Source organism: Narcine bancroftii, chromosome 14, assembly GCF_036971445.1.
Source record: "Narcine bancroftii isolate sNarBan1 chromosome 14, sNarBan1.hap1, whole genome shotgun sequence".
Classification (NCBI taxonomy): domain Eukaryota; kingdom Metazoa; phylum Chordata; class Chondrichthyes; order Torpediniformes; family Narcinidae; genus Narcine; species Narcine bancroftii.
This window is the reverse complement of record NC_091482.1, coordinates 7,934,036-7,947,789: the sequence shown is the minus strand read 5'-3', so window position 1 is coordinate 7,947,789 and position 13,754 is coordinate 7,934,036. Positions and strand designations below refer to the sequence as shown.

At 40.0% G+C, this 13,754-nt stretch overlaps 1 protein-coding gene across 9 annotated transcripts in view; it reads left to right on the top strand.

The window, feature by feature from the left end:
* Positions 1-13,754, top strand: part of LOC138749437 (neurofibromin) — a 277,305-nt gene that overhangs the window by 94,378 nt on the left and 169,173 nt on the right. For all 9 annotated transcript variants that reach the window (XM_069910754.1, XM_069910751.1, XM_069910749.1 and 6 more), the window contains 6 exons: positions 2,067-2,192; positions 2,773-2,886; positions 3,633-3,712; positions 8,216-8,339; positions 12,068-12,314; positions 13,133-13,206. In XM_069910754.1, coding sequence (XP_069766855.1) covers positions 2,067-2,192; positions 2,773-2,886; positions 3,633-3,712; positions 8,216-8,339; positions 12,068-12,314; positions 13,133-13,206 — 765 coding nt within the window. The remainder of the gene's footprint in view (positions 1-2,066; positions 2,193-2,772; positions 2,887-3,632; positions 3,713-8,215; positions 8,340-12,067; positions 12,315-13,132; positions 13,207-13,754) is intronic.

The following is a 13,754-nucleotide window of genomic DNA, read 5'->3' as shown; positions in this document are numbered from 1 at the left end:
AGTTTCTAGCATTTTTTTGAACCATGCATCCTCAAATATGAATGGACGTTATACAGTTGCAAGAGTTAGAAAATTAGATTTCAAATAATTAATATTTGGTGGGGACTAGATTCTATTTCATCAAAGTTACGTTTTTTTAAATCCCAGAGAGCAGTGTTTCTTGTAGCAGATTAGTTATTGAATTATATATGAATAAAACACAGTGGTTCAGGAGAAAGTCTATTTGTGGATATTTACCCTGCAATTAGGTTTATATGAGCAAAATAAAAACTTGGAAAGAACATTTTTTTAGTATTAGTTTTGCAGGGTCCATTTTGAAAGGGAAATGGACAATAACTGTACCATTGGTGTCAATAATTTTGAACGATTTGCTCTTTTAAATGAGGAAGTCTGCTTAAGTCAAAAGTTGAAACCTACATAAGGGAAAAAAAATTACCATATTTTTCACAGATAAGTGGACGAACTTGCCAAGATGTGATTAATAGAAAAGAAATAAAGTGCGGTTTGATAGTTGGCCAATGTCATGTCTAACTTGGCCTATGATCACAAAAACCATTAATTCGTTCAAAATCCAAGATCTTTCTCGCCCTCTATTTTGCTTCATTCCCATTCAAAAATGCAGATGCCTTGATCTCTTGCATTCAACAGAACGTTCCCCAAAGTAGGCAAGCCAAGCTATTTTTCTGCACTTGATTGCAGAGGCCATAGATATAATTCTTGTGGCTGATCAACTTTATCTGTTGCAAAGGCGAAGCTCCTTCCCATTTTGGTCTCTGTCACAACATGAACTAACTGCATGATAGTCTTATCAGATCTTTGGCCAGTGGACTGAGGATTGAGCAGTTGATGCCAAGCTGTGCTTTGAGTTATTTTGTTTTTGGTGCATTAATCTAATTTTTCCTATCGATTGGTTCAGCGGCTGGGGAGTAAAAAGTTCTGGACGAGAAATAAACAACTGACACCAGAGCTTTGTAATGGCTTGTAGTATGGATGTTTGATGTTTACATTTTTTATGACATTGGACACATGCTCTGTGTGTGTTTGTTTTACACTGTAGTCGTTTTTACACATTGGTGTTGAATTGGCACTACACAACTGGATGGAACAGGTAAATGTTTGTGAACGTCTATCTCTAGTATTTTAGATTTACAATGGACATTGCACCAAATTTAGCATGAGACCATGATGCCTTTTGTAGATTATGGGGAGCAAAGGCAATTTTTAAAAAATAAATGTTGGAAGGAGTCATCATATGTTTCCATCCAGTATTAAGTTTATGGAGCCTTTTGACGGTTTAGATTGCTGATTAGCTAAAAGTTGACTATCTAGTATTTCAATTCAGTTGTAATGATTGTCACTTTGCATCCTGAGGGTATAAGATTTTGAATATAGGTAGATTGGAGCATTCTGATGGTTTATGGGGGGGGGGGGGGAGAGAAGCGCAAAATCTTTCATTTCATACCCATTTGTAACTATGTTTAGTGTCACCTGTTCGGTTAGGTAGCAGCTGTTTAACATGGCTACTCTAACACTGATTGGTGGTGCTTTGTCTTCTGCTTTATTTTCTGTGCTTATTGGCTGCTGTCGCTCACATGATCAGACGCCAACCAGTCACTGTTTTGCATGGCAGTGGGCTTCTGTTGCAGTAAGTATGATTCGTAGTAACTACCACAGAAAAGCAATTAGACCACTGACTTTTCTGTGCTTAGTTACATTAGTAAACCCAGTGTAATCTATCTAGGTCTGAATACGTAGCATGCATCCACCTTCTCAAATAAAATCTTAATTGTTGAAAAAAAATCTGATTTAAATTTAAACAGCTCCTTTTCTGCCATGCATTTACTAATGTTTTACATTCTGTTCCATTGTTTTATAATTGTTTTTTTTGAATGTTCAAAGTGGTTTTAATAAATGGTGTCTATGTATGTATATAGAGACTAGTGTTTTGTTAATGTGCGAATCAGATTTTTGGTCCATTCGAAACCAGAGTAATATTTTATTGGGTATAATCAACTGAACTGTCTTGTTTATTCTCATTTTTCTTTCTTTTTAAAAAAAAAATTCAGAGTCTTACATTCAAGGAAAAATTTAAATTTAAAGAAAAACCAACAGACTCGGAAACCCGAAGTTATAAATTTTTACTGTTGGCCATTGTGAAGTTAATCCACGGGGACCCGAAGCTTATGTTGCACGTAAGTTTGAAAGGTGAAGCTTGGAAGATCACAAATGCAATTTTATGACTAGTTAATAATGCTAAAAGACTTAAAGATAGCAACATCGGTTTGAAAGCAGTTTTATCAATTCTTTGGTGTTATTACAGCAAAACCCATAATCAGGAATTCAAGCTGTCAATCCACACAATCTCAAGTAACCAGAAAATTTACTTGTCCGGCATCTCCCCATCCCCTTAGGTGCCAGATACCAGGGGTTTTACTGTATTGGTGTGTCCTATGGATGCTGTGAGACCGGCTGGGCTGCTCCAGCATTCCTGTATTTTGGCTACAATCACAGTGTCTGCAGACTGTTGTGTTTCACAGGAAAGGTATCCATGAGATTGAAAGAGTGCAGAGAAGACTTGAACAATCTGAAATTTTTCCTGCAAACTGATGTGAAATGAGTGAAAAATATTTCAGGGTTTCAATTTCCAAATTAAGAGAAAAGTTATGTTTTGCTGTATGACTGTAAATGTCCACAGGTAGATTTCTGTGGCTTTTATTTTTGTTTTCTGTTTCATCTTTTGAACTTTCCTAACATTATTTTTGTGCTGAGTAGAATCCTGGGAAGCTTGGACATGAAATTCAGAACAGCACCGCTGAGTTGATAACTGGTCTTGTTCAGCTAGTTCCACAGACGAGCATGCCTGAGATAGCACAGGAAGCCATGGAGGTGAGAACACAAGATGGAATCCTTCTGCTTCGTTTTTGATCAACCAGAAGTGAGGTTTTACTGAGGTTCACTGTTCTGGGGGAAGAGTCTTCTCCAGAACATTGTTGTTGTCATATTTTGAACTGCTATGCTTTTCCAACATTTAATGTTAGCTAGCCTTCTACATTATACTTACTTGAACGTCGGTATTGAAAGCCCAATAAAATTGGTCCTGAAGCAGTATTTCGACAAAGTTAACTGTCCATTTCTCCCCATGGATCCTGCTTGACCCACTGAGTTTTACATTTTAAAATTTTAATTTTAGACGTGCAGCATGGTAACAGTCTTTTCTGACCCACCAACCCGTGCCACCCAAATACCTAAATGAACCTACAAGCCCTGTACGTTTTGGAGGGTGGGAGAAAACTGGAGCACCTGGAGGAAACCCACGCAGACGTGGAGAAAATGTGCAAACTTCTTGCAGACAGCACCGGATTTGTACCCGGTCACTGGTGCTGTCGTTAGATCTGCACTCTTCCAGGAGTTTGTTTCACCCCTGATTCCTGCATCCATTGTCTCTTGTATTGCCAAAGTGAAATATCGATCCAGTTTGTCTGTAGAAAAATAAATGTATCACTCACCAGAAGCTAACTGCGATGAAAATTAAAACATCAATTGGTTCATTGATTCTTGGAGAAACGATTTGATGAAAAGCCCTTTTGGGTTTTGTTCTCAGTTAAAAGTTTTCTTACCCTTTCTATTTCCAGGCCTTGTTAGTTCTTCACCAACCAGAAAACATAGGATTATGGAACCCAGATGCACCAATAGCAACTTTCTGGGATATAAGGTAAACCTTATAATATATTCATATTGTATATATCGTTCACCCACCCATTCCTTTTTCTTTATAATGTAATGACTCAAATAGTGTAGCACGAGAACAGAATAGAACATAATGTTCAAAGCAAACTGAATCCCTGACGTGTGCACATGATAGATACCTTCATGTTTATGTATTTGCCCCACTATCTTGGCAGGCAATTCCAGGCACCAACACGGTGGGTTAACCTGCACATCTCCCTTAATTTTCCTTTTCCCCATTAAGTGCAGGTTCTCTTCTGTGTGTCACATTTGCCCTGGGGCATTCTTTACCCTCTCAACTTCTCTCACGATTTAATAAATTTTCAGGTTGCCCTTCAACCTCCTACATTCTGGAGAAAGCCACACACATGTGCCCATCATGACTTCCGCCTTTGTCACCTCCTCAAAAAAAAACACTTTCAAGTTTGAACGATATGACCTATCCAGTGCCAAGTCCTGCTAGGTGTTCCTAATCTGGCCAAATGTGCTAAATCCTATCCACAATTATCCTCTCCAGTAGTTTCCAAACCACCGATGTGAAGGCTTCCTGGATTATTCCTATTTCTCCTCTTGAACAAAGGTACAATCTTCAGTCCTCTGGGTCCTCGCCTATTGCTAGTGAGGACACAAAGATGATGGTCGAGGCACTATCAATCCTTGACTTGCCTCTTTTAATAATCTGGGATATATGATCCCACCAAAACTTGGGGATATCCTCTATTATGTGTCTCAAAAGATCCAAAACCACCTCTTTTGTGATTTCAAAATGCCCAGTGCATTCTTCATGTGCTCTCCATTACTGTCCTCCAATTGCTACCTCTCCATCATCAGACTCTTACAACCAAGTCAATCAGACACTCATTTAAGGACACTTACTTTGGACTTTATTATTGAGTGTTTTTCTTTCTGTTTTGCCTTGTACTTCCTTCTCATTGACATTTCTCTCTTTTGCATATGCATCTTTTGTTGAGTACAGTGTTTTGCACTACCTTTAAGTAGCTTGGGCTGTGGGTAAAAGAATCTCAGGGTTGCATGTGATGTTGTGCGTGCACACTGATACTAAATCTAAACTTTGAATGTCTTGGTAAACACCAATGAAAAGTGCTCATTTAATACCTCACTCATTTCCTCTGAGCCCAAGCATAAATTCTCTCTCCCCCACCACCCCCCTTTTCCTCTTCAGGGATCAAGTTCTCTCCCTAGTCACGTGCTTTCTTTTAATATAGTATAAAATTCCTTTCATTTTCTCCAGTCCTGCACTCCAAACAATTCATGGCCCCTTTTGGCCATTCTAATGCCCTGGCTTGAGTTATTTTCAGCCACCTTTATAAATTCCATCTGATTGCAGCTTCCTAATCCTTGCATATGCTGCTTTTTTTCCTGTTTGACTAAATTCAAGATTTCCAAGTTTCTTTCAGTTGCTATCCCTGTTCTTCCTGCTCACTGGTGCATGCCTGTCCTGGGCTCTCGTAATAAATTCTAATAATGTCATAATATGTCCTCTCTCAATTTAGTACTTTCTTAAAGGCCCAAGCTCATCCTGATTTGTAACTGTCTTGAATGGTGAACACTATTCTCAACATGTTCTCCCATTGAAACTCCGTTTGGTTGGCTAGGCCCATTTCCCAATACAAAGTCTGGCCCCATTTCTGATTGGACTATTTACATATTGCGCCAGTGATCGGGACCAGGGTTCGAATCCTGTGCTGCCTGTAAAGAGTTTGTATGTTCTCCCCTTGTCTGTGTAGGTTTTCCTGGGGACTTCAGTTTCCTCCCACCGCTCGAAATTTACCAGGGTTAATTGGGTGGCACGGACTTGTGGGCCGAAATGGCCTGTTACCGTTCTGTATGTCTGTTGTATACTGCTTCAAGAAACCATCCTCAATGCACTAACCAAATGTTGCCCCATTTACCTGTTTGTGGAAGTTAGTATTTTTATTGTAAAGAACAAGTACATATTTTGCCTGTTAAGGTATCCCACTGATTAAAAACATTTGGGCACAGTTGAAATAATTTGCGTTGCAAGCATACCTTCATTCCAAATTTTTAACTGAGTATTTTGTGAGGAGTGGCTTTTTCTTTGATCAGGATAACTGTTTAGTTTCATTTTGCTTGTGAAATAATTATGCTACACTTAATATGTTTTTAATAAGTCCCAGTTTATGAAAGACATTAATTTTATTGATAAACTGAAGCAGAAAATGAATGGAAGCTATTAGATTGCTGAACGATTATTCCCTGTACATATAATCATTTGGGTCAAAATTCATTGGACGCCATACATGTTCCACATTTGCTATTTTTAAATCTGATGAATTAAGCAACCAACTCAAAAACAGAAATATTTAATCTTCCAATGAGAGGATAGTTGCAATGAGAAAGTAAAAAAAAAACACCAAACAGAAGTGTTGTTTCACTGAAGTAGCTTGGCAAAATGCAGAGGTAATTGGCATCCAAATCATTCGAGTGAAATGATCAGAAAATGGACCTTCAATTAACAAGTTGCTTTCGCACACCTTGTATAAAACTATCTTTTTCACAAGTCTGGATAACTTGACATTGAGCACAGAATTGTCATTTTGACACATACAAACTTCTCTGTTTGGTGATTGGATCATTCAGGTTTTGGAAAAAAAAATCTACCTCAAATGATTGTTGCCAAGTGTGCATTGAAGTCTTGGTTGTCAACCTGTTTCAGTGAATTCCAAAGAGCATAATCAATTTTCCTAATTTCTAAATGCTTTAGTGATATAAATGAATAAAGTTTATTGACATGCAAGTAGACCAGATACATAAACCGCACAACACTTATGAAGAGGTTAAAAAGTAGTAAATAGAAAAGGAAATGAAAATAGATAATACATAATCAAAGTCGGCTGGCAATGCAAAAATACAATGGTCACCAGTGATCTTGTGGTTAGGCTAGGGCAAAGAGTTGAAGAGCCTGATATCTGTTCTTGGGTGGAAACGAACCATCAGATGGAAATGTTTCCAATTGGTTTCATGTTGAAACAAATTGAGCTGTGCTCCTTCCAGCCCCAGGCATGGCACAAACCAGGAGAAGTAGTCGTGCATCGGTCAGTGACTTTATCTCGCTCCATTGAAAAGTGAAACTATGATCAAATTTTTAGCACAACATCTTTTTAAAGGCACTGAAACAGACCCTTTAACCCATTGAATCCGTAGTGGCCACAAAGCATCCACATCTGCCAATCCTACATTCTTTCCAGTCTCCCCATATTCCCATGAAAGCGTTCAGATTCTACTGCTTGCCTACGCACCGGGAGTAGTGTGCGCAGCAGCCACTTAACCTTTCAACCTGCACGCCTTGGTGACAGGGGTGGAAATCTTCAGCAGCGTCAGAATAAGTCTAATCGGGGGCATTAGGGGACACAAACTGCAGTTCGAAAACTCACTCAGCGCAGAACGGGGTGGGGGGGGAGGTGGGTGCCATACCTGCCACGAACCTCCTCTCTGCACTGCCGTCACCCCCTCCTTCTGACGTAACAGACAAATGCGCATGCTTATATCACGCGGAGACGAGACCACGTGATCCTAGCAATGCTAGTGCTGCAAGTGACGGGGGGAGGGGCAAAATAACTTATTTAAGGGGGAGATACCTGCAGATCTCCCCCTTGGGGCCGGCCATGGCAACCGACCAAACTCCACGCAGACAGCAGTGAGGGTTAGGATTGAATTTGGGGTGCTGTCACTGTGCTGGAGCAGTTCCATCTGTTGTGCTATCCAAACTGTGTTCTCTACCCGTGCCCCTTGTAGTTGAAGTGTCTTCCTTTCTCTTTCTTGAATATCAATGATTCTGTGTTCGCAAATCTCTGGAGCAGAACATTCCAAAGAAATACAATTATATGAGAAAAACAATCCTCCTCCGCTCAATCTTGTGGTGGCCATCATCTGGCCAGGGAGAGGGGCTGACTGGGAGGATGGAACAGCTCATGATAGAATGGTGGCGCAGACAAGATGGGCCGATTGGCCTACTTCTGCTCCTACATCTTGTGATATGTTGAAGTTGGACTCCTCAGTTCTAGATACAGATGGTGGGGGTGGGAGGGGGGGGGGGGTAACGTTCACTTAATATCCGTCTTGTTGAGTCCCTTTGTTTTAGTGTGGCATCCTTTCATTCTTCCATACTGCAATGATTAGGCTCAATCTTTCTTTATAAATCTGCTTTTTCATGGAGAAATCGAAGTAATGAATGCTCTCTGCACTGACTCCAATGCAGGCCTATTGTTCTTTTAATATGGGAACAAAAACTCAGTGCAATCTTGCCAATATTATGTAAGGATGCATCAGAACGTCCCTATCCGTACCCCCCGAAATAAAGGCCAATATTCTATCAGCATTTTACTTGCTATCCGTGAGTGCGATTTCATTTCTCTGCGCAGAAGTGATGTAATTCTCCTTCACCTTACACTTCGAATCAATTTGAAATGGATATATTCTTTCTAATTATTGTGTTTTGTATTGACAGCTCTCAGGTTCTGTTCTTCATCTGTAAGAAATTGATTGCTCACCAGGTGCTAAACAGCACGGAAATTCTCAAGTGGTTACGGGAAATTCTAATTTGTCGGAATAAATTTCTACTGAAGAATAAGGTAATATTCTCCAGAACATTTCACCATTTCACTGACTTTTTTAAAGCTTACTATATTGCCCCACCCCGTGAAAGAATGATGACGTGATACCGTTTTATTGCTCAATAACATAAACATTGGCATGATACTTTTTAAGGGATGAGAAGCTCCATCATCTTTGTGGGTAATTTTTCACTATACTTCTTGGGCACAAAAGGGCCACACAGTTAGCACAGTGGTTAGCGCAAAGCACCAGTGACCGGGCTTCGAATCCCGCACTGTCTGTAAGGAATTTTTACCATCTCCCGTGTCTGCGTGGGTTTTCTCCGGGTGCTCTGGTTTCCTCCCACCCTTCAAAACGTACGGGGGTTGTAGGTCAATTGGGTGTAATTGGGCAGCATGAGCTTGTGGGCCAGAAGGGCCTGTTACTGTGCTATATGTTTAAATTTAAACTTAAAAAGGTACTACAGCAGGAAATTCTTAAGTGGGTTAATTGTTGTTAGCTGCAATTTGACTTTGGTATTTGGTGAGGGGGTAGTTTTCAGGGAATGATTGATGATACTGGCTCAGCCTTCAGCTTTTTCTTTTACCTCTATCCACTCCTCTCCAGCTCAACATGGGTTGTTCAACATCCATAATTCAGACAATTCATACCAAGTCTCCTTCATGTGAGCCATTGATGAGCTCATCATGAAGGCTCTCTATTAATGTTCTCTGTTGCTGCAGTGCAAGAATAGGATGGCAGAGAACTTTTTTGCCCCGGGGTGTAGGATGGCAGAGAATTTCCCCCCCCCCCCCCCCCCCACGCCCACAGTGCCTTACCTGCTGAATATTTCCACCATTTTGTGTTTTTATTTTCAACTCATTTTATAGTAGATTGATTATTTTAGGTTTGAGAAGAAAAATGCCAGGCTCTGTCAATGCCAAGTATAGTATTTGCAAGCAGATCAGAAATGTGGGTTGCTTGCTGGACAGATGCAAAACTGGAGCTCTCTTAGCAGAATGAAAATGATATTGCTACATTTGGGAAATATATATCCACATTTTATGTGACCTCCTTACCGAGAAGGCGATAAAATTAATTTTGTGGATGGATTCTGCGTAGTATATTAATTTTACGGTGGATTTACGAAGGCAAAGTGTTTTGATTCTAGTTCAGATTTTCAATTCTGAACTTTTAACCTGGAATCTCACCTTCATAAAACATAATCCATGATGTTTTAATTTGGTAAGAATTTAGAAATAAGCAGTCTGTACCTTTTTGCTTTCTCACTTCATCAAGACCTCCAAGCATTGCCATGTGTAAGGTAAAACATCATGAGATGGGAATGTGTAAGGAGTTACCCTGTACAGGGCTGTATCAAGATGTGAATGCATCCTTGTACTTACAAGATAAGAGAGACATTGATGGATTGAGAGGCAGGAAGCTAGCAGGGAAAGGATAGCAACAGTTTTAGTCATTGGACAAGTAATGATATGATGATGTTCTAAGCACGTATCCAAGGGTATAAAAAATCACCATTTTGCTGATAACGGCAGAATGCATTCTCCGACTAACATGGTTAGTTGCAAGTGTTACAATCCGGTAATAAAGAACAAAGAACCCTGATTTCGACTCAGTCTGGTGTTTGTCTCACTCATTCATGAACAAAGCAGACCTAACACATGTCATTCTGAAACAATAAATTGCTCTCTCTGCTTTTTTCGAATACAGATAAAACCCAACCTCATTTCAAGTGTTGATGTATCATGTATTTTCAGTGTTTATCACCTTTTTAGGAAAATATATTTTGCAGTAATGCAGTGGGTTTCTATATTTGCTGAGTTTGATGAGATTTCAAAACTAGTATCACATTAGGACCTCTGATTTCCCCCCATCCTTTCCTCGGAACCCCATGAGCCGACGGCAAGACCATTACATGGACTTCAGAGATCTTGTTAGTTTTTGCATTTGTTGTTTGCTAATTTGAATAAGGATGTTTTCTTCCAAGGTCCCAGATCATCCGTGTCTATTCTCTTTCTTGACTTCAATTGTTCAATTTTTTTTTCCTGAACTGGTCAGGTGGCATTTGTGTAGCGAGAGTTACTTTGAACTTGACGACCATTTGTGAGAACTGTGGTTGAGTTGAAACATCTTTTCCTCGGTGCTGCTTCCCTTGAAAAATATGGTCTTGTAATTTTTTAAAATTTTCATTTAAAAAAAAACATTTTGGCCATTTGTTTTCATTGATTGAATGAGCAGTGCATTTATTTTGGCCTTTTACACAGTTTTAAAAAAAATGCTTTGGAAGTAACACCTAAAATTGATACTATTCTCCGATGCACTAAATCTTGTAAATTGGGTGGGAGAGGAGGATTTGAGAGGGGCTTGAGGAATATTTGTATGATAGCAGAGCTGGTTAAGATTAGGTGTACAAAATTCTACTACACAGAGCTTTCATTTACAAAAAAGGTGGTTCAATTTGAATAACAATGTATATAAATGAAACTGGGCTAATTGAAGGACTTGACTCATGATGTCACAAATTATGGTTGTTTTGCCCTTGAGTCACTTTTATTCCACAGCAAGATCTTCAGTATTGTATCCTCATGGGGAAAATGTTTACAATGGATTCCTAACTTTTTCAGATCAGTGAATAATGAGATAAAATCATGAACTTATGATTGACTTTACTGTGTGCTTCAGAGTGTTTGCATCACTACAGCTGGATTAAAGATAAATTGAGGGACTGGGCAGATACATGGCAAATGCACTACAATGTAGATAAATGTGAGGTTATCCATTTCGGTAATACAAACCGGAGGGCAGATTACTATTTGAATGGCAATAGATTAAGAGATGGGGAAGTGCAGAGAGACCTAGGGGTACTTGTACATCAGTCTCTGAAGGCGAGCATGCAGGTACAGCAGGCAGTTAAAAAGGCAAATGGTATGTTGGCCTTCATATCAAGAGGGTTTGAGTCTAGGAACAAGGATACCTTACTGCAGCTGTACAGGGCCTTGGTGAGACCCCACCTGGAGTATTGTGTGCAGTTTTGGTCACCTTATCTCAGGAAGGATGTTCTTGCAATGGAGGGAGTGCAGAGACGATTCACCAGGCTGATCCCTGGAATGGCAGGAATGACTTGTGAGGAAAGATTGCGCAAATTGGGATTGTACTCGCTGGAGTTTAGAAGATTGAGAGGGGATCTCATAGAGACCTATAAAATTCTGGCAGGACTGGACAGAATGGATGCAGATGGGACGTTTCCAATGATGGGAAAATCCAGAACCCGGGGCCATGGTTTGAGGATAATAGGCAAACCATTTAGGACCGAGATGAGGAGGAATTTCTTTACCCAGAGGGTGGTGAATCTGTGGAATTCATTGCCACAGAGGGCAGTAGAGGCAGGTTCATTAAATCTACTTAAGAGGGAATTAGATCTATTTCTTCAGTATAAGGGTATTAAAGGTTACGGAGAGAAGGCGGCGATGGGGTACTGAACTTTAAGATCAGCCACGATCTCGTTGAATGGCGGAGCAGGCTCGAAGGGTCGAATGACCTACTCCTGCTCCTATCTTCTATGTCTATGTTTTTTCTATGTTTCTATGTTTAAAGATGAAAAATATTCTGTTATAATGTGATTGGAGAATTGGAAGTTTTATAAAAAGCTGGAGGTGTAGAATAACAATCGATGTCTTTAAAAACTGCTCGAATTATTCTGTAGTTGCTTATTGCTTTGATTCTTAAGCTGAAATTTTCAATGTAGGAAAGTGCCACACTTGGCAGCGGGATCCCAATTTGTCGTCAAGCACAGACGAAACTGGAGGTGACACTCTACATGTTCCTCTGGAGTCCGGACATAGAAGCAGTTCTGGTCTCCATGTCATGTTTTCGGCACCTTTGTGAGGAAGCTGATATCAGGTGCGGGGTTGATGACGTGCCCGTCCAGAGCATCCTCCCAAATTATAACACGTTCATGGAATTTGCATCAGTCAGCAACATGATGTCAACAGGTATATTTATGTCAACACTATATTGGTTAATGAAGCTCCATTCATAGTTCAACTTATTAAACAAAAGAAGTTTGGAAACTGGAAAACTTAATTCCCTTGAATTTTCTGGCATCCTGTATGGTAAATTTATAAAGAACAGGTTAATTGAAATGGATGAAGACTGAGATCTTGCCCGGGAGCACTGGATGTAGCTTGTGCTAATCGAGGCGGTGAATAGTTCAAGAACTGAAATATTCTGCTTTGAGATCATTTTAAGATTTAACATTTTACCCAGTTCAGTAATGTTCCTTCCCTGCCCCAGTGATGAGACACTGGTGCAGATCTAGGCCATTCAGCATGTTGCCCTTGCTCTACCATTCAAATCATGACTGATGTACTTTTCCTTTCAATGCCACAACCTTTGACACCCTTACTGATCAGAACCTGTTAACCTCTGCTTTAAATACCTGTATATTAAATGACTTGCCTCCACAGCCATCTGAGGCAACGAATTCTGAATGAAGAAATTTCTCATCTCTGTTCTAAAGAGATGTCCTTTTATTCAAATGTCCAATCAAATTTAAATGCTGATCTTGATGGAAAACAACATGCATTTCTGCAATTTTGATGAGACTGATTTGCTTTTAAAGACTTGCTCTTATACCTGCTTTCACCGTTCATGGTTGAAAAATCAGAGGTCAATGTAAAATAACTGAGAAGTTGTCTTTCTTATTGCAGTCGACTTCATCAGCTTCATGCATCGAGATGATGGCTTTTACTTTTTGTTCTTGTGACCTTGTTTATTGTTCTGATATGTATAGATTTGTGTTAATTTACAGGGCGAGCAGCTCTTCAAAAAAGGGTGATGGCGTTGTTGAGGAGGATAGAGCATCCAACAGCAGGCAATACTGAGGTAAGATATACGCATTCATGTGATATGTTTGGAAAATGCCTGTTTCTATTGTGCATTATTTCAGCTGGTCCCATTGACCACCGCCAGTGGGCTGATCTCTCCTCCAACCGTGCATCTTGGTGCCTCACAGTTCGGTGGGCAGCAACCTCCTTTGAAGAAGACCGCAGAGCCCACCTCACTGACAAAAGACAAAGGAGGAAAAACCCAACACCCAACCCCAACCCACCAATTTTCCCTTGCAACCGCCTGTCCAGCATCGGACTTGTCAGTCACCAACGAGCCTGCAGCAGACGTGGACATAACCCTCCATAAATCTTTGTCCGCGAAGCCAAGCCAAAGAAGAAGAAAGAAAAAGAAGAATTTCAGCTGGTGGTTGGCATTTCAGCATGAGATGATTAAGCATTTATAAGTTGCAGTGTTTGATTCAAACTTTAGGATGGTTTTCATTTTAATGAGTGGGAAAAATTGCTCTTTCCTCAGTGAAGTTTAGCAGAGTGTGTTATCGTAGAAATGAACAGAGACTGCAATTGTGAATGTTAACGGGTTCT